Source organism: Camellia sinensis, chromosome 3, assembly GCF_055761805.1.
Source record: "Camellia sinensis isolate YWXY chromosome 3, ASM5576180v1, whole genome shotgun sequence".
NCBI lineage: Eukaryota > Viridiplantae > Streptophyta > Magnoliopsida > Ericales > Theaceae > Camellia > Camellia sinensis.
The window spans coordinates 57,707,323-57,733,668 of NC_138963.1; the positions used below are offsets into that span (position 1 = coordinate 57,707,323).

The 26,346-nt window shown below is 37.6% G+C and overlaps 1 protein-coding gene across 3 annotated transcripts in view; it reads left to right on the forward strand.

Moving 5' to 3' along the window:
• LOC114290407 (uncharacterized) overlaps nt 1-23,966 on the forward strand; it is a 229,157-nt gene extending 205,191 nt beyond the window's left edge. For all 3 annotated transcript variants that reach the window (XM_082919816.1, XM_082919818.1, XM_082919819.1), the window contains exon 15: nt 23,604-23,966. In XM_082919816.1, coding sequence (XP_082775942.1) covers nt 23,604-23,726 — 123 coding nt within the window. In that variant the 3' untranslated portion in view covers nt 23,727-23,966. The remainder of the gene's footprint in view (nt 1-23,603) is intronic.
• The last annotated feature ends 2,380 nt before the right edge of the window (nt 23,967-26,346 follow it).

Here is a 26,346-nt window from a genome sequence, read left to right on the forward strand (position 1 = left end):
TCCGAACCCCTCGCCTCCGATCACCGCCCCTCCACAACTTCTCTTTTTTGTTGTCGCCTCCATCAACCACTATATCCACCACCAAAAACAACCCAGACGCCATTATCCTAACCTAAACATCACCATACACCACTATTGCCGCCGCTGCCATCAAACTGCCACTTCTCCTCCCTAGCCTTCCTCCTCCTCCGACAACCTTCTCTAGCCCTCTTCTCCAACTCCTGCTATTCATTATCGTTGGGATCATATCGTTCTCAATTCCTCACACTGACACCCCTCATATCATTTTCTTTACTCCATCTCAACCTCCGTAGCCACCGGAATGCCATTGCCAGCCTCCTCTCTCATCTGTTCTTTTTATTTTCTTCAAACTCTAAATCTGGGTTTTCAAGATCTCCTTCTCTGTTAGTAATGGTGGTCGGGACTGTTATCAGTCGTTGACGGTAGAGATCGGGCTGCGATGGTAGAGGAAGACTGCAGCCGGAGGTGGCGGAGACTGGTGGTAATAGTGGTGTGAAGAAGGAAGGAAATGAGGGCATTTTTGGTAGAATAAGTTATGTATTTAGTGAAAAATGAAATTTCAAATTTATTAAATGTGTGCTTTGAGAAATGATGTACACAGAGAACATTTGAGGTGTGGAAATAGAATTTCCCCTTTGGGACATATTGGTCATTTCACACTAGTATATTAATATTATAGCCCTAGGGATAAATTGGTAAAATTGGCTAGGAAAAAAAAAAGGGAAGAATTAATTAACATAGGGATAGAAAAAAAAATTATAAAAACATTGGGGGTGTAAGTGATCTTGTGATGGGGTACAAGTCTCACTTGCATCCCTCTATGTTCCGGGTTTTTTTTTAGTGTGTGTGTGTCTATCCAATTAGTAAGTAATTCTCTATAAAAAAAAAAAAAGGCCAAGTGTTGTGTCACGACTCAACCCCAGTACCTAGGGCTGGAAGTCACAACTAGTCGATAGCTAAAGTTATCACAGATTAATTTAAAATTAAACAAATTAATGCAATGGAGTAAAAATAAAAGATGCACATAAATATTTATTTAAACATACATTGGAGTTTATTTTATTTTATTATGTATTTAATAAGAGCCAAACAAGACGTCATTTGGCAATTTTTAATTTTAACAAAAAATTTAAAAAATTATTATAAATTGTCTCATCACTCTATTTACTTTTCTGCACATTCTTTTATAAAAATTTAAAAAATTATTAAAATAACTTACCCTCAAACGGGATCGATGCCCTTTTCTTGGCATCAAAAACAATATTTCAGTGTAATTCTTATAAGATGCTTTTCTTACCGTTATTCAAAATTTTAGTGACGTGTTAACACATTATTCTTATCCGATGCTCTTTTTTGCACGTTTTTTAAGGAAAAAAAAACATAAAAAATTAATTTTTAGCTTATTTTTCTTTTCTTTTTTTGATTAATGAAAAAATTAATTTTTAAATTACTTTTTAAAGTAGACTAATATCTCTTTTCCACGCATATATATATATTATTTGTATGGTTACTTCCATTAATAGAGTCATACTAATTGGATATCTCTCTCTCTCTCTCTCCCTCTCTGCATTTGGCGATCTACAGCACAGAAACCCTTGAAGTTCTTCTGTTAGCCGCTCCAATCCCTCTGTAAGTTTTCACCACAAGCTGTCTCTGTCTATGTGTAAATATATATAGTAACATGATCTCTTTGTTTCTTGATGCTGGTATGTGTGATGAAACTGTACAGAATTCAATATGGGTTTTCTAAATGGCTACACTTACTTTGTTTTTCCTCATCATGAACACGATCTCTATTCTCAACTTGAGTTTGCCTTGGTGATTGGGTTTTGGGTACAAAGAAGAGTGGTCTTATCTTGCAGGCGTAATCGACATTATGGGTCTCCTAAATGGCAACACTTACTTTGTTTTTCTTCATCATCATCACGATCTCCATCCTCCTCAACTTAGGTTTGCTCTTGTGATTGGGTTCTGGGCACAAAGAAGAGTGGTCTTGTCTTGCAGGCATAAAAGCTGCGTAGTCGATCGACATTATGGGTCTAATAAATGGCTACACTTACTTTGTTTTTCTTCATCATCATCATCATCATCATCATGATCTCCATCCTCAGCTTGGGTTTGCTCTTGCCGACTCAGACAGTCATTGGGTTTGGGCACAAAGAAGAGTTCTTGCAGGCATAAAAACTGCTGAAAATGTACTCATCGAGTTGGATCTTGACTTCTAAAACATTCTCTCTTGATATCATAGCCTCAAAAAAAGCAGACAAGTCTTCATCAACGATTTATATAGAGCAGCACTGCTACAATTATCGAAATTTTTGCTCATTGAAATGATCTATGTGAGAGTAAATGTTGGCATCTTCAGATGCCAAGTTAGGACTCACCCTCCAAGTGGTGGACTTCACTTTGAAAGAAGCTACATCCCACTTATTTCCTTATTTATTTATAAATTAATTTGTTTATTTTGTAATGAAGGTAATTTCCTCATCCATTTTAACAAAATCAAAATTTGAAACTACCAAAAAATAAATAATTCACAATAATTTGGTTGCAAAGCGAATTTGGGGTGGCTGCTGTGCACCCAGCACAACAGACATTGCTGTGCGGCCTTATGGGCTTATTTCGGGGTCCGTTTTGATAATCCAAATCGTTCACATTTTAGAGTACATTGTGTAGAATATATCTGTAAAAAATTAAGTTAATCGGATATCGTTAACCTTTTCATCCGCTCATATTTGTATTCATTTTAATATTTTAAATCACAATACTATTTATTTTTCAAGATACAAATGTGAATAGATGAAAGGGTTAACAATATCCGATTGACTTGATTTTTGGCAGGTATATTCTACTCGATGCACTCTAAAATGTGAACGGTTCAGATTATCAAAATGGACTCCAAAATGAACCCATAAGGTTGCACAGCAATGCTTGCTGAGCACAGTAAGCACCCAAAATCCTTGCAAAAAGAAGTAAGAAATCTTTACATAAGTAATAGATCTATTACATATAATATTATGGTATGTTGTGAGATCTTCCTGTTGGAACAATCTTCTGTCTATAATAAAATTACTTAAAACAAATTAAACAAATAATTTAAATTAATTATAGAATTTATTTACCGAACTGATTATGTACAAAAATAATCAAGTCGAGTGTGTGACACCCTCTCCTTAAGAAAGATTCACCTTGCTCAGGCACTCACGGAATAATTGTTAGGTATACCTCCTTAGTGGAGTATGTGACCCAATTAATTTATTTAAAATATTTAGTTTGATTTGGTGTTGGTTATAATATATTTTTTATATATTATATTTGACTTTTAGAAGTTCAATGGATATTTAATAGCCCCATTTGGTAGAGCTGTGGGAAAGTGCTTATAGCTTATGCCTAAACAGCTTATAGCTTATAACTTTCAGCTTAAGCTGATTTCCAGCTTATTCTTAAAGCATATCCTGCCCCACTCAAAGAATAAGCTGTTTTCTGACTTCCACAAAGCTATAAGCTATAAGCTATAAGCTAAACCAAACACATCAAAATAGCTTAAATTAAGCTGAAAGCTGAAATAAAGCTGTACCAAACAGGGCCAATAATCTATTTGGTTATATCTAAAGTTTTGATAAAAAGCCCAAAAAGATTTTGTTTATTGTTCCAGATATTGCAGCGGCTGTAAGACGGAATATTATATTCGATGGGGTTTTGCTTTGTTGCACAAACAAAGTGCTGTAGGCAGTGTATTGGCCTACGTCTAAGATGGAGTTTTCTGCTGCTTTGTTTGTGCTTCAAAGCTTCTCTGTTTAGGCACATCTTCGGTTGTTTTGGTGAAACTGGTTTGGGTCTATTATTTTGGATCTTCTATAACTTGTTTTGAAGACAACTTGTTCATATATTTGGTGAGGTCTTTTCTCTTATTTATTTGTGATTATTTGGAATTCACCTAATGGTGGTTTGTGAGATCATTCGTGTGTCGTTTGTAATCGTTTGAAAACTTTTAGTTGATATTAGAATGGGATTTCGATCCCGTGGATGTACCTCACATTAAGGGAACTACGTAAAAATTATTCTGTTGTTGTTGATTTAATTTTTCTGCATTAGTTTTTATTTCCATTGATTGATTTACTTGTGGAAAATCATCTATTTTTTCTAACAACTGGTATCAGAGTTTATGGTTTATTTGAGTTTATTTATTTGTGTAAATCAATGGAGAGGAATATAGGTCGTATGTCTAGCTTGAATGGAAGCAATTGGATAACTTGGAAGACTAAAGTAGAGGACTTATTATTTTGTAAAGATTTGTATGGATCCATTGAGGGTGATAGTGGCAAACCCGAGGGTATGAAAGATGATGAATGAAATAGGCTTAATCGAAAAGCTTTTAGTGTTATTCGTCAACGGATTGATGACAGTGTGTTTCATCATGTTGCTATTGAAATTTCGGCACGTGATTTATGAAAAAAATTAGGTCTTTATGATAGAAATCAACCACAAATAAAGTTATTCTGTTTCATAAGTTGGTTAATTTAAAATATAAAGATTGCAGCCCCATTCTGGAACATTTAAATGAAATAAAGAGTATTGTTAACTAACTTGCTTCTATGAAAATTATTTTTGATGATGAGTTGCAGGTTTTGATACTACTTAGTTCTTTGCCCGAATGTTGGGAGACTTTGGTTGTGACAGTTAGTAATTCGGCGCCCGATGGAGTTGTCACAATGAGCCAAGTCATTAGTAACTTGTTGAATAAAGAAACTAGAAGAAAATCAACGGGTTCCCTCTCATTCGGAAGCATTTGTTGTGAGAGGCCAAAGCAAAACAATGGGGAGGAGTAAGACTCTTTATGATCGTGATCAAAGCTGTAACAAATTAAGAGACGGTTCTTTTTCAAAGAAAGACATTAAGTGCTATCATTGTCATGAGAAAGGGCACCTGAAGCGGGAATGTCGAAAGCTCAAGAACAAGGAGAAAATGCATGACAAAAGTGTGGATAAGAAACAAGAAGATACAACGGCGGTTACTACCGATGGTGATATCATGGTCGTTTGTGAAGATGATTGTGTCAATTTTGTGGGCTAAGAGAGCAATTGGGTAATTGAATTCGGTGATTCTTTTCATATGACTTCTCGAGTTGATTTCTTCACTAACTACACTAAAGGAGATTATGGTTGTGTTCGAATGGATAATGAAGATTTGTCCAAGATTATTGGCATGGGTGATGTTTGCTTGGAAACAAATTTGGGTTGCAAGTTGTTACTTAAAGATATGAGGCATGTTCCTGACATTTGCCTCAATTTGATCTCTACCAGGAAGCTAGATGATGAAGGCTACAACAACAAATTTGGTGATGGAATTTAGAAGCTCACAAAAGGTTCTTTGGTGGTGGCTAAGTGCAAAAAGACTCATACACTTTATTCGATACAAAGAAAAATTTGTAAAGGTGTTGTCCACTACTAGAAAAATGGGCATTTGACACGGAACTATTTGCGATGGTTTAAGTGCCGTCGCAAAAAACGGGTTTTTGCGACGACACTTAATGACATCGTGAAATTATTTTTGTTGCGACGGAAAAACTAAGCAAAGGTTATATGCGACAGTACGTTAAGGTGCCGTTTAATAACACATACGTTTTCAGTTTTCTGTTTATATTTACAAAAATTTAAAAAACTCAAATAAAAACTTGTTTGGTAAATTTTTTGATTTATAAATCAGTGGTCTCAGTTTATAAATTTGGCCAAAAAATAAAAACACAAAAAATGTGTTTCCGTTTTGAGTTTGTTTTTTTTTTTACCACCCAACACTAGCCACCACCCGCCGCCATTTTCCACTACCGTCTTCCGCCACCACCACCCACCACCCACCCCCCACCACCACCTGCCACCACCACCTGCCACCAGCACTCACCAGCCACCTGCCACCACCAGCCACCTGCCACCCACTCACCACCACCACTCACCCCTCGCCGCCACCACCACCACCCACCACCCACCTGCCATCTAACTGCCACCACCCGCCACTACTATCCAGCACCCGTCACCAGCACCCGCCACCTACTTGCCACCACCACTCACCACCCATCTGCCACCACTATCCACCACCAGCCACCCTCCACCACCAGCCACCTGCCACCCACTCGCCACCACCACCCACCACCACCACCACCACTACCACTACCACCCACCACCCACCTGCCATCCACCCACCATCACCCGCCACTACCATCCACCGCCCGCCACCACCACCCACCACCTACTTGCCACCACCACCCACCACCTACTTGCCACCACCACTCACCACCTACTTGCCACAACCATCCACCACCTGCCACCACTAGCCACCCACCACCACCAGCCACCTGCTACCCACTCGCCACCACCACCCACCACTACCACCACCACCACCACCACCACCACCACCACTACCCACTCGCTACCACCTACCACCCGCCACCGTCACCCACCCACCCACCCACCCACCACCACCACCACCACCACCTGCCATCCGCCACCCACTTGCCATCACCACCCACCACCCACTTGCCATTACCACCCATCACCACCACCACCACCACCACCACCCACCCGCTACCACCACCACCACCACCACCACCACCCACTCGCTACCACCCACCACTCGCCATCGTCACCCACCCACCCACCGTCACCACCCAGCCGCTGCCACCCACCACCACCCGCCATCCGCCACCCACCTACCACCACCACCACCACCACCACCACCACCCACTTGCCACCACCCGCTACCGTCACCCACCCACCCATTATCACCACCCACCACCCACCCGTCACCACCCACTACTACTCGCTATCTGCCACCCACCTGCTACCACCACTCACCACCCGCCACCGCCACCACCACCTACTCGCTACCACCTACCACCTGCCACCGTCACCCACCTGCACATCATCACCATCACCATCACCCGCTACCTACCCGCCACTACCACCCACCTACCCACCATCACCACCACTCGCTACCTATCCACCACCACCACCCACCACCCACCATCTGCCACCCACCACTAACTCGCTACCACCCGCCACCGTCACCCACCCACCCACCCACCACCATCACCCGCCCGCCACCACCCACCATCACCACTTTCCACCACCGTCTTCTGCCGCCACTTGCCATCACTTGCCATTTCTCACTCTTTTTTATATTTTTAAAATTTTTTAAACATTTTGTCAATTACCAAACGCGTTTGTAGTTTATGTTTTTCTAAAAATAAACAAAAACCAGTTTATAAAATTTTTGTAAATATAAACTGAAAACGTAAACTTTACCAACACACAAACATCGCAAAATTTTTCTGGTTTAAGTTTTTTTTTTTTTTTTTTTTTTTTTTTTTTTTTTGCGACGCTCTTTTGGCAATCCATCGCAATTTTCTTTTTTTTTTCCTCATTCACTCGCGACGGGCCTTAATATTGTCACAAATAGTTATTCCTAAATTCGCGCCAAAATCCTCTCACACTCTCCCTCTTTCCTGATATTCCCAAATTCTCTGTAATCTGTTGGGATAAAAAAAAAAAAAAAACCCTTCCTCTATCTCACTGCTCTCTCCCTTCGATACTCTACCCTAATCTCACCTAATCTCACTGCTCTCTCCCTCCCTCTCACCCTCTATCTCACCCAGTCGTCACTCTATCTCTCTTGCAGCGGCAACAACAATGTCTAGGTAACCCTCTTCTTTTCTCTCGCTCTTGCTCACACAGACCCTCCCTCTCATCTAGTCGTCATTTTGTCTCTCTTGCAGCGGCAACAACAGCGTTTGTAGCAGCAGCAACAACAGTATCTGCAGCACCGTCTCTCTTGCAGCGACAACAACAGCGTTACTCTGGTTCTCTCTCCGGCATCCAGGTACAGCCTTCCTTTGCTTTCCTCTGGCCTTCTATCGCTTGTTTCTCCCTGCTCATCAATTCATTGAAACTCTTTTCATTAAGCATAAAACAGTTCAAGAATTTGTGTTAGTGTGTGTGTGTGTGTGTGTTTGATTTGTGTGAAAATTGATTTTGTGTTGGTGTGTGTTTGATTTGTGCGAAAATTGGATGTGTGTATATATATATATATATCTTTTTTAGATAATGCCAAACAAGGGTTTAATGTTCTTATCACTAAGCACAAACCATAGCAACAAGAAGAAACATTCACAAAAAAAAAAAAAACACACACACACACACACAAAACACAACGGAAGTACTTGGGTGTTTTTTTAGAGAGAGAAAGAGAGAGGGAGAGTTTTACGAGACAAAAAATATGGCAAAGTGTTGTTATGTGACTGTCATGTTTGTTCTTGCAATTGTGCTTGTTCTACAGGCCAATGCAAGGATTGTACCTGGTGACACTAATGGTGTCAATCATGAGCAAACCAATGTATTGAATGTGCCTAATGTTATGGCACCAAGTGGAAAGGGTGTAAAGGATAAGAAATGTGGTGTTGCATTTGCCGGCATTGGCGGTGCTGCCGGTGTTAGTGGGATGCTTCCAATTGATGCGATTGGGGGAATTGGCGGTGCCGGTGGGATTGGTAGTGCAAGTGGGTTTGGTGGGCTTGGAGGGCTACGTGGGCTTGGTGGTGGTGTAAAGTATCCGGGTCATTCGCATCCTCGACATTGTAAATGTAAATGCCAAAAGCTGTGTCCACGTGTCCAAAAAAATTGTTGATGTCATACCTTAGGAAGCAATATTCGTACCAAATCCTGGCATCGGCTTGGTTTGGGCAGCGTGTGCGGATTTCTGTGGTAGCGTCTTGAATGCAGCTCGAGCAGTCTTCGTTGCTCACATCGCCTCTGCATTGTGATAAGCCATAGACTTGGTTTTTGGCTTTGCCATAGGAAGTGTTAATATAGCCATTTAGGAAGTAATCAATGTTTGCTGATATTTGATTATTGCTTATGTTGGTGTTTGTATTGCAAAACTGGCCTGAGGGATCAGTGGATTCTGCAGGGGAAGTGCAGAGGAAGAGTAAGACTAAGAGAAGAAAAAGACGGCATAATAAACAACCCATGTTTTTGTTTTTGGTTTTTTGATTGTATGTTGAAGCTCTCTTACATGGGTTCCTTCTTATTAGGCTTGGGATTGGGGGTGGGGAAATGAAGTGGGGGATATGACAAAGCAGAAATTATTGACTTTGTGACACTCTCGCCATTATGAGTGGAGGAAAATTCAAGTGCTTCTGGAAGAATATCAATTTCCTCAGTAAGATTAGTGCAATTATTGTTCAAAATCATATCAACAGCTCACACATTTAAATTATAGCTTTACTCCACTTTGTTTCTAATCCTTATTCTAGGCTTGAAAAACATCATTAGCTAACTATCTAATGAGGGAGTGCCTTCTCACAGATATTGCAAATTCATAGTTGCACTCTTCAGATGAACTTGAGTCATAAGTTTATTCTAGTTTTATTAAGAGTATAATAGTAAGGAATTAGTTACTCAGAATTAGTAAGCAAGAGTCTTGCCCGTCTAAGTTCATACTGTTAGATTCCTCACTAAATAGAAACTTCTATGATAGCAAAAAATTAATAATCTAACTAGCTTCCCCCATGTGAAGTAGATTTGTTAAGAAACAAATTTTAAGAAACATGTTTATATTTTGGGTATCTTCATAAGAAAATGAAACTGAAAGCATTAAAATTATCACTCAATTATCAGCTTTATTTGAAAACTATGTTAATATGTCATGCCCAAAGAGAATTGTACCGCATTAGTTGTTTCCTCTTACGCTTTTCTTTAGCAAAAAAACTAATAATCTAACTAGCATCCCATGTTTAGTAAATCTGGTAAGAAACAAAGTTTAAGATATATATACATATATATATTGGGTATCTTTATAAGAAAATGAAACTGAAAACATTAAAATTTTACTCAACAATCAGCTTTATTTGAAAACTGTGTTAATATGCATATTTAGGAGACATTTGAAAGAGAACAAATCAAGATGGAATGGAGTAGGACACCATCAATGTCTAAAATTCCACATTCTAAAAAGTCTTTTGAGACCAATTGACTTTCAATATGGTGCTTTGTCTCTTGTATCTCACTACTCTTCCTTGTGCTGTGTGGCACCATCATGTAGTTGTATATGGTACTAGGTGTGAGATATATGACTCTTATCCCCCCACAGTTTCTCTTGTTTGTCTCGATTTGTACTCAAAATTTTTTACTTTTATATTTTAATATGTATTTTTAATAGCAAAATTATATTTCGAGATTTTTATTACATTGAGTGGATGAATATGCCATGTAGTATTCAAATTTTATATTCTTTTATCTTTATACTCAAATTTTTTATCTTTATACTCAATATTGTCTTGATTGAATTTGTTATTGGTTGCCCACTGTTGTGCTTGTCATGTCTTAAACATTTTTGTATCTCTTCCTTCCTTCTTTCTTCCTTCCTTTCTTTTTTTTTTTTGGTGGTAATTTATTATTATACTTGGGACAGAAGATCCCAACCCTTCTAATATCTATAAATCATTTCTTCTTCTTTTTTAAAATTTATTTATTATAAAATCTAGCTATAAAAAAGTTTAGATCCATACTACTTAAGGAACAATTGTTAGAGAGCATTTTTTTAGGTACATCGAAAAGTTAAAAAACACACGGCAGGGCTAAGCCCTCTCCCTAGCTCTACCAATGATGTCTGCAACTAGCAGACTCCTAACTTCTGTTGGTGGTTCATTAACCACCAATATATCCTCTGGTTGCTCCGCTTCAAGCTTTGCCAGTGGGTTGGTTTTTAAAATTTGTGAAAAGAGTTGGGTTAAGAATACATAAAGTTTTAAATAAAAATTACATAAATGTGAGATAACAAATATTTAAATCTGTAATTATGAATGAATCACATCTATATATTTTATATTGAGAACTTTCTTTGTTTTTGGACCTTTTTGTGTGTGTGTGTGTGTATTGTGAAAGTGAGTTATAACCACCAACCAATGTGAATCACCATCTCTTTTCAAATAGAATTTTTTAAATGGCCTTATTAATTAGTGTTCTTAACATTTAAAGTATAAAAAAATATAATATTTGAAAGATATGATTTCAATAGTTTTTCATTGATTTTAAAAGTTGTTTTCATTTTTATTTATTTCTAAAATAATTTTTTATCTAAATTCTAATATTAAATAATGTTCCAGACTTGTTAGGATTTAAGGTTTGTGACTTTTAATATTTGTACAATAGTAACCTAATCACCTTGAGATAAGGAATGTTGTTAATGTGAATCACCTTCTTCTATATAGGTTTGTGACTTTTAAGATTCTTTTTTAGTGAATGATGCATTGCATTGTTACGTGGTCTAGTTTTTATTGGTAATGATACAATCTGATTATAATGAAAATTTCCATCTTTAACTTCCATTTTTGTCCATGATATATTTGCTCACCTATTGGAATGTTTGCATTTTTGTCCATGATATATTTGCTTACCTATTGGAATGTGTGCATTTATGATGTATAAAATATTAGAATTGTTGTTATGGTTAATTAATATGCATGTTCATGTATACAGAATATATATTTAGGAGAAGTAAACAAAATGGACAAGAGTTGGATTGATTTGCCAAATAGGATGTCGAGAGAATACATGAATGGGATCGATCGATTTCTAGTGTTTGCATACACCAATAGGGCTATAAGTTCGATGATTTGTTGTCCATGTAGGAAATGCGAGAATCGCTATCATCTTGTCCAAGATAGTGTGCGAGAGCACTTGATTTCAAATGGCTTTCTAAACAAATACAAACATTGGATTAATCATGGAAAGTCGTATACTTCTGTGCATGGTAACCGAGATAATGAAGCCTTAGTGAATGAAAACATTAAGGATAATATGGTGGGAATGATACACGATGTTACTGGTATTTCAGTTCCTAGTACAAGCGTTGTAGGTGATGAACCACAGGCACCAACTAATCCCAATGTAGCAGAACCACTTGCAACTGATCCGCAGTTAGGTCCAGATGTAGAGACTGCAAATTATTTCAAACTTTTAGAGGATGCTCAGAGTGAATTGTATCTGGATTGTCAGAAGTTCACATCTTTGTCATTCATTGTTTGACTTTTACATATGAAGGTGCTAAATTAGTGGAGTGACACTTCTGTTACCATGTTACTTGAGTTGTTGAATGAGGCTTTCCCTGAGGGTGCGAAACTTCCTGATTCTTACTATAAAGCTCAAAAGATCACTACAGATTTGGGCTTCACATATGAAACGTGGGATGTATGCCCCAATAGTTGTATGTTGTTCTGAAATGAATACATCAATCTTGATGAATGTGTCATATGCAAAAGTATTAGGTGGAAACAAAATGGAGCTGATAGTTCAAATGTGCCTCGTGGAGGTGGTAAACAGATACCCTCTAAATAGATGAGGTATTTCCCTTTGAAGCAAAGATTGCAGATGTTGTTTATGTCATCAAAAATGGCCAAGCTCATGAAATGGCATGCAGAGGAATGACAAAATGATGGTGTCTTAAGACATCCTGCTAACTCCCTTGCATGGAAAGATTTTGACTGTTGAGATACTGACTTTGCTGATGATTGTCGAAGTGTAAGGCTTGGGTTAGCATCTGATGGTTTTAACCCATTCAGATCGATGAACATAGTTCATAGCACCTGGCCTGTTGTTCTCACTCCATATAACTTACCGCCATGGATGTGCATGAAACAACCATTTTTGATTTTGTCTACACTTATCGATGGCCTAAAAGGACCTGGTGACAAAATTGATGTGTATATGCAACCATTGATTGAGGAGTTAAAGGAACTATGGACTGCCGGTGTCTCTACATTTGATGCATCAATAAATCAAATGTTTCAAATGCATGCAGCTTTGTTATGGACAATTAGTGATTTTCCAGCATATGCGAACCTGTCAAGATGGAGCACGAAAGGAGAATATGCATGTCCATGTTGCAGTAAGGAAACTAGACCGTGTTGGTTGAAACATGGTAGGAAACATTCATATTTAGGTCATCGCAGATTCCTACCTAGTGGTCATAAGTTTCGAAAGGATAAAGTATTATTTGATGGTACTCGGTAATTGAGCCTCAAACCGAGATTGTTATCTAGATCAGAGATTTTGCTACAAGTAGAATCTGAGGGTATCTTAACCCAGTACAGGCTGGATGACCTTAAAGAGAGGCATAGGAGACAAGTGGAAAGGAAGAAAGCTGGACCTCACACTCATAGTTGGAAAAAAAAAGAGCATATTTTTTGAATTGCCATATTAGGAGCACAATCTAATAAGACATAACCTTGATGTGATGTATATAGAGAAGAATGTGTGTGACAATGTATTGTGGACAATACTGGGGGTTGTAGGGAAATCCAAGGATAATGTCAATGGTCGGCGCGATCTGCAAGACATGAATATTAGAAAACCTCTACACTTGTAGTCAAGAGGGACGAATAAAGCTTATTTGCCACCAGCACAATTCACAATGACCAAGGATGAGAAATATTTGTTCTTACAAATGCTTAAGGACGTTAGAGTTCCTGACGGGTATTCATCAAATATCTCTCGTCGTGTACGATTACAGGATAGAAGCATTTCGGGTCTAAAGAGCCACGATAGTCATATTCTGATGCAATAACTTATTCCTTTGGGTGTACGAGGATTGTTGCCTAAGAATGTTGTTCAAGCCTTGATTGAATTAAGTAATTTCTTCAGACAATTGTGTTCCAAAGTAAATCGTCAAACAGATCTAGGATATATCTAAGGTCGTATAGCACTAACACTTTGTCATTTGGAGAAAATATTTCCAGCAGTTTTTTTTGATATAATGGAGCATCTGCCTATACACCTAGGTGATGAAGCATTGGTGGCTGGAGCAATTCAATTTCGATGGATGTATCCAATTGAAAGATATCTTCTTACTTTAAAGAAATATGTACGTAATTGGGCTCATCCAGAAGGTTCACTGGCTAAAGGTTATTTCATGAAAGAATGCATGAATTTTTGTGCTCAATATCTAAATGATGTGGAAACTAAATTGAATTGGCCTGTAAGGAACTACAATGGTGCAGCTAATATGGGTCGTGTTGTTGGTGAAACTACAATTTTCAACCTTGGTCATACTTCTTATGTACAGTGTCATCGATATATCTTGTTCAATACGAACCAGTTGAACCATTCCTAAAGTAGGTACCCCTCTTACTCAATATTTGCCAAGTTTTTTTTGTTTTTTTAATACATTTCAAATATTAATTTGTAATTGATAATTTTTCAATGTATATAGGAGACACCTTGAAGAACTTAAGATGAAAATGCCTCGTGCTGATGATCATCAACTCTGAAATGAACATTTCAAAACTTTTCACACTTGGTTTAAAGAACATGTATGTATGGACAAATCTAAGTATATATATTACAACTTAGGTCGATTTGCGTTTTGAATTTGCTTTCATGTTTTAAATAGGTTCACACTTTGCGAAGGATTGATAATGCCATATTTTCTGAAGGGATTCATACATTGGCAAATGGTCCTCATAATGGAGCAAGAAGGTTCACCGGTTACATAACCAATGGGTTTCGTTTTCGGGTCAAATCTATGGATGACCGTCGAGCCAGTTAAATTTCTGGTGTAGTTTTGAAAGCAAATACTATTAGTTATGCAAGCCGGAAGGACAAAAATCCTCGTGTGGGGGCTGTGTACTATTATGGACAAGTGACAGATATCATTGAAATCCGGTACACCAATGCAATGAAGTATGTATTGTTCAAGTGTGACTGGATTGACAATGTTCAGGGGAAGAAAGAAGATAATTTCAAGTTCATGTTGATTAACTTCAACCATTTGTTGTATCGAGATGATCAAATCACCAATGAGCCTTTCATCTTGGTATCCCAAGCTGAGCAAGTTTGGTATGTTGCAGACCCTATAGAATTGCAGACCCTATAGAATCAGTTTGGCAAGTGGTTGTGAAGATGTCTCAAAGGGGTTTATTTGATATGTATTCTACTGATCCAGAAACTGAGCCATATATGAGTTAACAATTAGAAGAAAATATAATGGTCCATGATGAAGAAGTTGGCTGGGTGAGGGAAGTCGTAGAAGGAGAAACTGTTGATGTTGAAATGAGAGAGAATTAAGATATTTTGTAATAATTTTTGGATTCTGTAATGACATAGTAAACTGTCATGCTTTAATGACTTGCATATTTGGGCATGTTACTTTATTTAACAATTTTATGTGCTTCCAATTTATTTATTATGTTTCTTTTGTATTTACATTATTAACTCCAAACTATTCTCTAAATTTTCAATTGTATTTGTTACAGCTTGTTATGGCACAGAAGAGGAAGCATAATAATCCCTCTCACACTATGGCTGATGTTTTGCATATGTAGACACAATCATCACCACCACCACCATCACAGCCACCGATACAGCCACCACCACCATTACACCCACCGATATAGCCACCACCACCATCACAGCCACCGATACAGCGACCACCACCATCACAGCCACTGATACATCCACTACCATCATGACAATTGTCTCGACCAACGTTGTCTTCATAGGCCACCACAGGTATACAAATTTGTTATGTACTTAAATTATATTAATTAAATTATTTCATTTTTTCTATACATAAACTTTCTAATTTTATATGCTAGGATTGACGACTTCTTCATATCCCACCTCAAGTACAAGTTTGCTTTCATGTATTTAATTTATGCTTTAATTTACATGTTTATTATATTCTTATATAATTTGTTTATTCTTATAATGTGTTCCAAATCTAATGACTGATCTAATTACATTAATTCAACTACAAGTTATTTATTATCAATTTTTGTAGTATGTGTTTTTTTTTTCATTACTCCTCACATGCCCTACAGTTTCTTTATCTTCCCCCTGACGTCAAGGATTTGTGAAAGGCATTAAAGATTGGGATACGGGCAAGAAGTTGGCCATTGATTTTGATGCCGACTTCAATCCTACGGGAGATAATGAGTCTAAGTTAATTAGCCAACTTGGGTTCATGGTATGTAATGGGAACATTGTTTCTCTTACGTACGTTGATTGGACCAAAGTGCTTATTGATGTTCTTAAGTCAATATGGGCGAATGTTAAGGTAAAAGCATATTTACTAAATTATTTAATTATATTCTTAATTGAACTAATGATTTAAATTATACTGTAGGATAATTTACAAATTTGTCCGGAGGGGTACAAACCACATTGCTTGAAAAAGTGAAATGACTTGTGGAAGGATCACAAAAGCAAGATCAAGAATAAGTATTTTAAGCCTAACAAGGATCATACTAATATCAAAGACATGGTGCCTTTGCAAATTGTTCCAGAACAGTGGTATGATCTTGTTGATTATTGGAAGACTAAGAAAGTAGTGGTATAAAAAATAAGTTAATTACAAAGCATGTATCTTTAGAAAAATTATTAACTTTGTATACTTGGGACTTACATTGATGCAAACTTTATGGGACATTACAGTCCACAATGCTGGAAGTCATTCCTTTCATTATATTAATCATACGACAGGACGTACTTCATTTACTCAGATTCGAAGGAAGGTATATATTATTTAGATAGATATCAATATGAATGTAAATTACTGCGATAATAATTAATTTTTGAGTTTTCAGATGATGCTGAAGGGTTGCCCACGGATAAAATGAGTGTTTGGAAATATACATGCAATCAAACTGACCCTGATGTTAGGCAAACCATAGTATTTTCAAATCCTTAAATTTGTATTTATATTTGATTTTGTTTGAACTACCTAATTATGTATATGTACTTGTCATTTTAATTTATAGGATGAGTTTGAGCGCCAATTGTCCATGTTGCCTGAAGATTACCGCACTATCGAAGATACTTGAGATAGTGTTTTCTACGACGTGGTCGGTGAAGATGGGCATGGATATTGTCGTACTTACGGCAAGGATGTGCCTAAGAGCATGGTGTATGGAGATAAATCTAAGTCATCACAGTCAGGATCTCAATCATCGATTGTTGCCGAGATCACAAAGCAGGTTTGTACGGCATTGAGACAAGAGTTGAGGGATGAGATTAGAGAGGAATTAAGGGAGGAGATGTGAACAAAGTTTTTGACACAGATATGAAAAATGAAAGCTGAAATGTTGGCTATTGTGTCCCACGAAGGGAGTACAAATCACAACAAATAGGTTTGGTATAAATAAATGTTTTATAAATATCCAATTGTAGCACAATTGTATCATTGAATCTAAATACGATTAACAAAGAATACCACGAATATCATAGGTACCAGATGCATTGAGTGGCCACCGTGAACCTACGGATCATGACGCCAATGATAACCCACATACACCACCACCAAATGATGAGGTAAACTTTCAAACAATTTGAAAACTTGTCGTTTGAAAAAATTTGTCGCTTTGTAACTTTTTCTCCAAACTGGTTAACACACTAAAATACTAAAACGGGTTTGGATGTCAACGAAACTTGACACACACGACGAAATAGGCACACATGACTTGTAGGAGAAAATGGAACTCGAAACCGATTCCCAGTTTTCAACCTAGAGAATAATTTCCGTTTGTGAAAATTTATTACTTAATTTGTTTATTTCGAAACGGTTGACACACTAAAATGCACAAATGGGTTCAGATGTCAACGAAACTTGACACGCACAACATACTAGGCACACATGACTTGTAGGAGAAAACAAAACTTGAAATTGATTCCCGATTTTGAATCTAGAGCCTAATTTTCGTTTATGAAAACTTGTTACTTAATAACTCTTTTTCAAATCGGTTGACACACTAAAATGCTAAAACGGGTTTGGATGTCAACGAAACATGGCACGCACAACTTACTAGGCACACATGACTTGTAGGAAAAGACGGAACTCGAAACCGAATCTCGATTTTGAATCTAGAGCCTAATTTTAATTTATGAAAACTTATTAGTTATTAACTGTTTTTCAAACCGAATGACACCCTAAAATGCTCAAACGGGTTTGGATGTCAATGAAACTTGACACATACAACTTACTAGGCACACATAACTTGTAGGAAAAGACGGAACTCGAAACCAAATCCCAGTTTTGAATCTAGAGCCTAATTTCAGTTTATGAAAACTTATTAGTTAATAACTCTTTTTCAAACTGGATGACGCGCTAAAATGCTCAAACGGGTTCGAATGTCAACTAAACTTGACACGCACAACATACTAGGCACACATGACTTGTAGGATAAGACGGAACTCAAAACCGATTCCCGATTTTGAATCTAGAGCCTAATTTCCGTTTATTAAAACTTGTTACTTAATAACTCTTTTCCAAACCGGTTGATACACTAAAATGCTCAAACGGGTTTGGATGTCAGTAAAACTTGACACACACAACTTACTAGGCACACATGACTTGTAGGAGAAGACGGAACTCGAAACTGAATCTCGGTTTTGAATCTAGAGCCTAATTTCAATTTATGAAAACTTATTAGTTATTAACTATTTTTCAAACCGGATGACGCGCTAAAATGCTCAAACGGGTTCGGATGTCAACGAAACTTCACACGCACAACATATTAGGCACACATGCCTCGTAGGAGAAGACGGGACTCGAAACTGATTCTCAATTTTGAATCTAGAGCCTAATTTCCGTTTATGAAAACTTGTTACTTAATAACTCTTTTTCAAACCGGTTGATACACAAAAATGCTTAAACGGGTTCGGATGTCAACGAAACTTGACATGCACAACATACTAGGCACACATGACTTGTAGAAGAAGATAGAACTTGAAACCAATTCCCGGTTTTGAATCTAGAGCCTAATTTTCGTTTATGAAAACTTTTTATTTAATAACTCTTTTTTAAACCGGTTGACACACTAAAATGCTCAAACGGGTTCGGATGTCAACGAAACTTGACATGCACAACATACTAGGCACACATGACTTGTAGGATAAGACGGAACTCGAAACTGATTCTCGGTTTTGAATCTAGAGCCTAATTTTAGTTTATAAAAACTTATTAGTTAATAACTCTTTTCCAAACTGGATGACGCGCTAAAATGCTCAAACGGGTTCAGATGTCAACGAAACTTAGCATGCATAGCATACTAGACACACATGACTTGTAGGAGAAGACGGGACTTGAAACCAATTCCCGGTTTTCAATCTAGAGCCTAATTTCCGTTTATGAAAACTTGTTACTTAATTTGTTATTTCGAAACGGTTGACACACTAAAATGCTCAAACGGGTTCAGATGTCAACGAAACTTGACATGCACAACGTATTAGGCACACATGACTTGTAGGAGAAGACAGGACTGAAAACTGATTTCCAATTTTGTATCTAGAACCTAATTATGAAAACTTGTTACTTTAATAACTCTTTTACAAACCGGTTGACACACTAAAATGCTTAAACGGGTTCGGATGTGAACGAAACTTGACACGCACAACATACTAGGCACACATGACTTGTAGGAGAAGACGAGACTCGAAACCGATTCCCGATTTTGAATCTAGAGCCTAATTTCTGTTTATGAAAACTTGTTACTTAATAACTCGTTTTCAAACCGATTGACACACTAAAATGCTCAAACGAGTTCGGATGCGAACGAAACTTGACACGCACAACATACTAGGCACACATGACTTGTAGGATAAGACGGAACTCGAAACCGATTCCCGATTTTCAATCTAGAGCCTAATTTTTGTTTATGAAAACTTGTTACTTAATAACTCTTTTTCAAACCGGATGACGCGCTAAAATGCTCAAACGGGTTCGAATGTCAACGAAACTTGACACGCACAACATACTTGGCACACATGACTCGCAGGAGAAGACAAAACTCGATGAAAACTTCTTCTTTACGAACTCTTTTTGTGTTATTCGATTATTGTTAGATTATAGCTCAATGTGTACAATCATTTCCTGTTTTTAATAGTATTATCATCATTGTAGAATGTAATTAAAGTTTTTTTTGGAGAGTTCTATAATACCAAGAGTGCAATTGGCAGAGGGACTTCTTATTAGTGTTGATCCGTTGTGTGAAATTGATAGAGTTCCAATTGGCCCTAAATATTGCAAAGTTTTTGTTTTAAAAGCGAACAAGCCGAACGCTGTTTTGGAAACAACATCCCGATGTCTAAGAACAGTTGGAGAAGCTGTGGGAAGATACATTGTATGGCGCTCGATTCATGTATATGTTACAATCTTATTTATTTATTTATTGAAATAAATATCAAATGTTTTACATTTTTTGTAAGCTTGAAATTAATTATATTATAAATGATTTTTTTTCTTGGTTTTTTTTTTTTTTTTTTTTTTTTTTTTTGCAGGTGCAACCCTTGAGTATGTGATGATATCTACACATGTCGATATTAGAGTTTACAATCTTATTTATTTATTTATTTATTTTGAACAAAATATCAATTTTTTTATATTTTCTGTAAGCTTGAAAATAATTATGTTGTAAATGATGATTTTTTTTTTCTTTTTTGTTTCTTTTTGCAGATGCAAACTTTTTGAGTACGTGATATCTTCGCATATCGATATGGGAGCTTACTATTGATATTAAAACAAGCTGCACTATATCTGTTTTTATTTTTTTTATATTTTTATTTCTATTGTCGATACTAAAAATTTGAGTTATTGAATATCAAAAATTATTAGTATTGTTAGAGGTTATTTTATATATTTTTGTAAAGAATATTTGGTTGACAATTGTTACAAGGTACATATATTATTCTTGGTATATGATTTTTTGAATGTGAATTTGAATGTGGATGTGGATGTGGATGTATTTTAGAAAATATTAATAATTTGTATAGGGAATATTTAATAAAATATGATTTTATAAAAAATAATTTTATTGCAACAATAGTAAACCGTCGCTAATGTAGTTCTCATTTCCTTATATATTATTAGCGACGGGTTAACCTGTCACATATACATATTAGTTCCAATCTTTTGCGACGGTTTAAACTGTTGCCAATACGATATTAACTTAATGCTACTTTTTTGGCGACGTTTTAGATCGTCGCTAATAATACTTTTTGCGATGGCAAATACCGTCGCTAAGAAAGGTTTTTTGCGACGGCAATCAACATCGTCACTAAAAATGCCGTTTTTTCTCCTTTTTTTATGTTAGGTGAAACCGTCGCAAAAACTATTGATTAGCCGTCGCGACAAGAAAGCGATGGTTTATAACCGTCGCAAATACTTTTTGTCACGCCCCTTTCCGCCACCCCCATTTTCCGTCGCTGCTCCGTCGCAAAAAGTCTTTTGCGATGATGTATGGACTTTTTGCGACGTTTGACACCGTCGCAAAAAGTCCAATTTTTAGTAGTGGTCAATGCACTTGAAGATGATATTTCTACTGAATTGTGGCACAAACGGCTTGGGCACATAAGTGAAAAGGGGCTGCAAGTTTTGAAGAAAGAGCTTCTACCTAGTTTGAAAGATAGACATCTTAAAACTTATGTTCATTGCTTGACAGGTAAACAACACAGAGCTTCTTTTTATAAAAATGTTGTTTTTAGAAAAGAAAATGTTTTGGAGTTAATTCATTCGGATGTTTGTGGTCCTTTAAAAGTTAGAAAATCTAGTGGTGCACTTTATTTTGTTACTTTCATATAATGGTGCACTTTAAAAGTTAGAACCTAGTGAGGAATTTTTAGGCTGAGTCACTTATGTCTTGATCAGGATTTTTCTAGCTTAGATTGCTTTTTATCTAAACCTATCAACAACTACTCAAGAACTCTCATGGTCTCCAGGAAATATTTTTGTTGAATTGGAATTGCCACCTGTGCATGAAGACCCTGGTTCAGGTGAGGAATTTTTTATTGAATTCAAGTGTCTAAACTCGTTATTGCTTGCAATGATGGACACTCATTATATTCAATATTTTTTTCACTGATAAAAAAAAAAAAAAAAATTGACCAAAACATATATTTGTGTCACTCTTTCGCCATAAGATCACATTTGGTTCACTTATAAATGATAAGGTTGGACTAAATAATGTTGTGCTTGGTAGAACCTTTTTTTTTTTTTTTTTTTTTGAATTGGAATAACTAATTAAGATGATTATAAACCTTGTGGCAAAAGGGAGTTTTGATAATAAATATAATTTCGGGTTTGTACTCTTCTTTCCAACTTTTAATATTCTGTGAGAATTAACCATTCTTAAACATTTATTTTCGGTATATTCTTTGTAAATTATAGAGTATGATCTTATTTTCGGTATTCTCTTGAATTAATGGAAGAACAGTACCTTACTTCCTCTTCTACACATTTCTGCTACATCAGTAGTGAACTGCATAAGTAGCTCAATAATAAAGTGCAATAAAGAGAAGATGCCATGATTCACCAAGGTTAAATTGGATATGAGTATAGCCATTTTTATTTCCTAAACTGACCACTACTAATTATGATTAACATTTGAAGGACGCCTCGAACAGTTACTAGGTGATGGAAAAATCTACAGAATAGAACACACTATCAATTGCAGAACTTCATGATTTCTTAAAAAGTTCGTATCGATCCCACAATTGTAGCTACACTGCACTCTTCTTCTTTACATGGAACAATACACTGAGGCTTATAAACTAATAACAAGGCTCCATATGAGATATTGCACCCTGTCATCGCATTGAGCATTTTGTCAATCAGTTGTAAGTTTCTCTCTACTTGCTTCACTCAAACAATTCATTTTGAATAATTTTCTTTGGTTTTTTGTGTGGTCCTTCAGGCTTCAACCTTTTGTGTGTGTAAAATGTCATGTTGACTGGTATTTGTTGCTATTTTTTATTGAAGAAGGTTTCATACTTTGTGTTGGAAGGGAACATTCCTAGTTCTTGTGAGGACGTTTATTTCCAAAACCATACCCAGGTTGCTCAAGGCCTGCCTTTCGCAGGTGGATTCAGCAAATTTTCTATGGTATGAAATTTGTTTTATTTTAGAAGCATGAACATAACAACCTTATATTGTGAAGTTACTAGATTCCTAATTAATCAGTGTTTTTGTCTTTCTTTTTGTTCCTTTTTTTGGTAATACATTAGAGATTTTAATAAATTAGTAAGAAGATTTGATGCTGATGAGGTTTCTATTATAATTTTCCAGCTTTGGTGATCACTGCAATCAAACAGTTCCGCCACCTCTTGTTGAAACTTCCTACGCCTCACTTAATCCCCCACTAATCAACAATGGCAACTCCAATGGAGCTGACCTTGGGCTACCACCGCAGTGCAAAAGAGCCAAGTTGTGCTCAAAAGGGAAAGATTAAAGGCGACCCTATAACAAGTTCAGACTTGATGAAACAGACGAACTGACTGAAGGAGTTCAAAAATATGCAGAAAAGAATGTTTGATGAAAGACAATTTTTCAACAATGAACAACCGTTATTTTTGTTGATTTTTTTTTTCATTTAATTTGTATCCTAGGTACCGCTGTTGGATAAAAATCAAGGATGAATATTTCAACAATGATCCCCATAGAACACTGGACAGCTTGAAGGTAAAGAGTGCACTGGCGAGTCTGATTTTGTTCAAACACCTACAACTTCTAATTTTTTATTTTTTATTTTTTTGGGGACTTTGTAGCACAAGTGGAAGCATATGATGGAAAGAGATCCCAGTTTGAAGAAGCTCTACAAGCATGCATTGATAGCCAATAAGAATGCTAAGTTCAAATCACCCAAGTGCAAACACGGGCCGAATTCTTAAAAATATATAATTGGATGAGTATTCATCATGAACCAAGTTGATCATCCCTGTCTTTTAATTTTAAGTCTGAAATCGTTTTTTTTTATTTAACTAGAATAATTAGTCGAAAGCTTGTTATAAGGATTTTAATAGATTTGAAGGATGGTTTGGAAGTTTTGTTTTGAGTGTGCCAATAATGTAACTGCTTATACAACGGTGTTTTTGAAACTTATAATATAAGGAAATCTTCTATCAATGAAATGTGGAAAAATTTATGGTGACAAGTGTTATATCGCTTTGTGTTAATTATGTTATAAAAGTTATGATTGAAGAATATGTTTACTCTTAAAATGAGAGTTAATAAGAATCATTATAGTTATGTTAGGTGTGGGGATATATTTTATGAGTACCAACACGTGGCATAGTGACGCCGACGTGTCAGCCGAGGTGCCACGTGTCCTGGTTGTGACGCCGAGGTTATCTCGGCGAGGCTGAGATTATCTCCGAAGATATCGGAATCTGAGATAAATGGATAAAAGATAAGGGACAGGAGTCCTAGAGTAAAGAGAAGACTTTGCTAAAGATAAGGATAAAGCTCTTAGGGAGTTTATCTTTATCTCTTGAGGAATCCAAAGTAAGCACTGAATTGGAGTCCATAGAAGTCAAGCTTCTAGTAGGACTTGGATTGAGTAAACTATAAAAGAGAGGCACCCCCATGGGTCTAAGGTACGTAGTTTTATGCTTAAGCTTGTGAGTTTAGCACTTGATTATCTTTAAGAGATATACTGACTTGATCGTCGGAGTGCCCCCGGGTGGAAGAGCCATCGCTGGAGCCTTTTCTTTCTGTTACAGGTTTGCTGAAGCCATCTATTCTGCCGGTGCTCTCTAGTTGATTACTAGGCGGGCAATGTGGTCAGAAAATTACCCACACAATTTGGCACCTTAGAAGAATAGATGGCCAGTAACGGACAGAAGGAAAACATTGGGGGCGACACTCCTGCTGGGAGTGGCAGACCAATTGACCTTGATGTTGAAGGAGACAACCACAATGCAGAAACTCATGACCAAGGCCACGTCGAGAAAGACATCGGCCAGGAGGGCAACACTTCAAAGAAGACAGACCAAGGCAAGTACTATAACGAAGATAACCTTCAGGTATGGAGGGATAGGTGCCTACGGAGGGATGAGGAAGTAAAAGACTTGGCAAACAAGTTGGCGGACCTACAGTCTGTCGTCAACTTCATGATGCAAAATAATGTCATGCAGCCACCATACCCGCTGCAGGACACACCGATGCCAGCAACCAATGCCCAGAAGGGAGGAAGAAGAACAATCCCCGAAGTCCCTCAGCACACCAGGAGCGGAAGGCACTCTCACCGACCTTCCAGGGAAGGCGGACGAGAGGAGCCGAGACGAGAAGAGTCCCGAAGGACGTATCACTCGAAGGACCCTGAACCCAAAGAACATCGGCATGTTCAAGGGCAAGCACTCTGCTTTAACACAACCTATGGGGAAAGATCGAAACGAACCCACTACGAGGCCGAAAGTAGTGTGCCAAAAAGATTGAAGTCCAGAGATAGCCGAGCTCCAGGTAGGAGTAAAGAAGACTTGAGGAATTACCTCAAAAGGAAGCAACAAAATGTTGAAGCCGAGGTAACTTCCCCAGTTAAGCCGAGGACACCGTTCTCGGTGGAACTGGATAAATTTGAAGCGCCAAAGAGATTCAGTATGCCGAGGTTCCAAATTTATGATGGTAAGTCAGATCCCAACTTTCATGTTGGACTATACCTGAATTCAATGGCGTTATATAGTGGGAACGAGCCATTGCTCTGCAAAGTATTCCCCTCATCCTTTGGGGAAATTGCATCCGATTGGTTCCATAAACTACCGAAGGGAAGCGTAAAGACATGGGAAGGCCTGGCTGAGATGTTTGTGGCCAGGTTTGTGACGAACAAACTACAGCCCTTGAGGGTCGACGCCCTGATGGCTTTAAGAATCACCAAGGAAGAAGGCCTTAGGGCCTACACGAAGAGGTACTACGAGGTGTTCAATCGAATACCCGAATGCAACCAAGAAGTGGCGGTCGTGTCTTTTAAGAATGGCCTGAAAGATGATTGCCCACTACGGAAGTCTTTGGCAAAAACATTGCCAAAAAGCATGGAAGAACTCATGGTGAGAATCGAGAAGTACGCCAGAGCCGAGGAAGATACGTCGGGAAACAAAGAGATAAAACAGGAGAAGGGAAACGGCTTGCCAAAGCGAGGCCGAGGTAACAACGGGCCGACCAAACAAGAAACGAAATTGAAGGGTAAACAGGCAGTGACGACGGTGTTCCGAATCCCTATCCATAAAATCCTAGATCAAATACGAAATCAACCCTATTTCAGGGCATCGACAAGAGCACCAGGGGAATCTATGGGAAGAAACGTTGGTAGGCGCTGTGCTTATCACAATGAAGAAGGACACCCAACTCAGGGTTGCAGAGCCTTAAAAGAACACTTAGAAGGCCTAGTAAGGCAAGGCCATCTGAGGGACCTTGTTGATGAGGCCAGGACAAGAGAAGAACAGGCAAGATTGCCTCAAGCACCTGCAGCTCCACCTCCCCCAGCACAACAACCACAGACAGGAGGACCACGGGTGG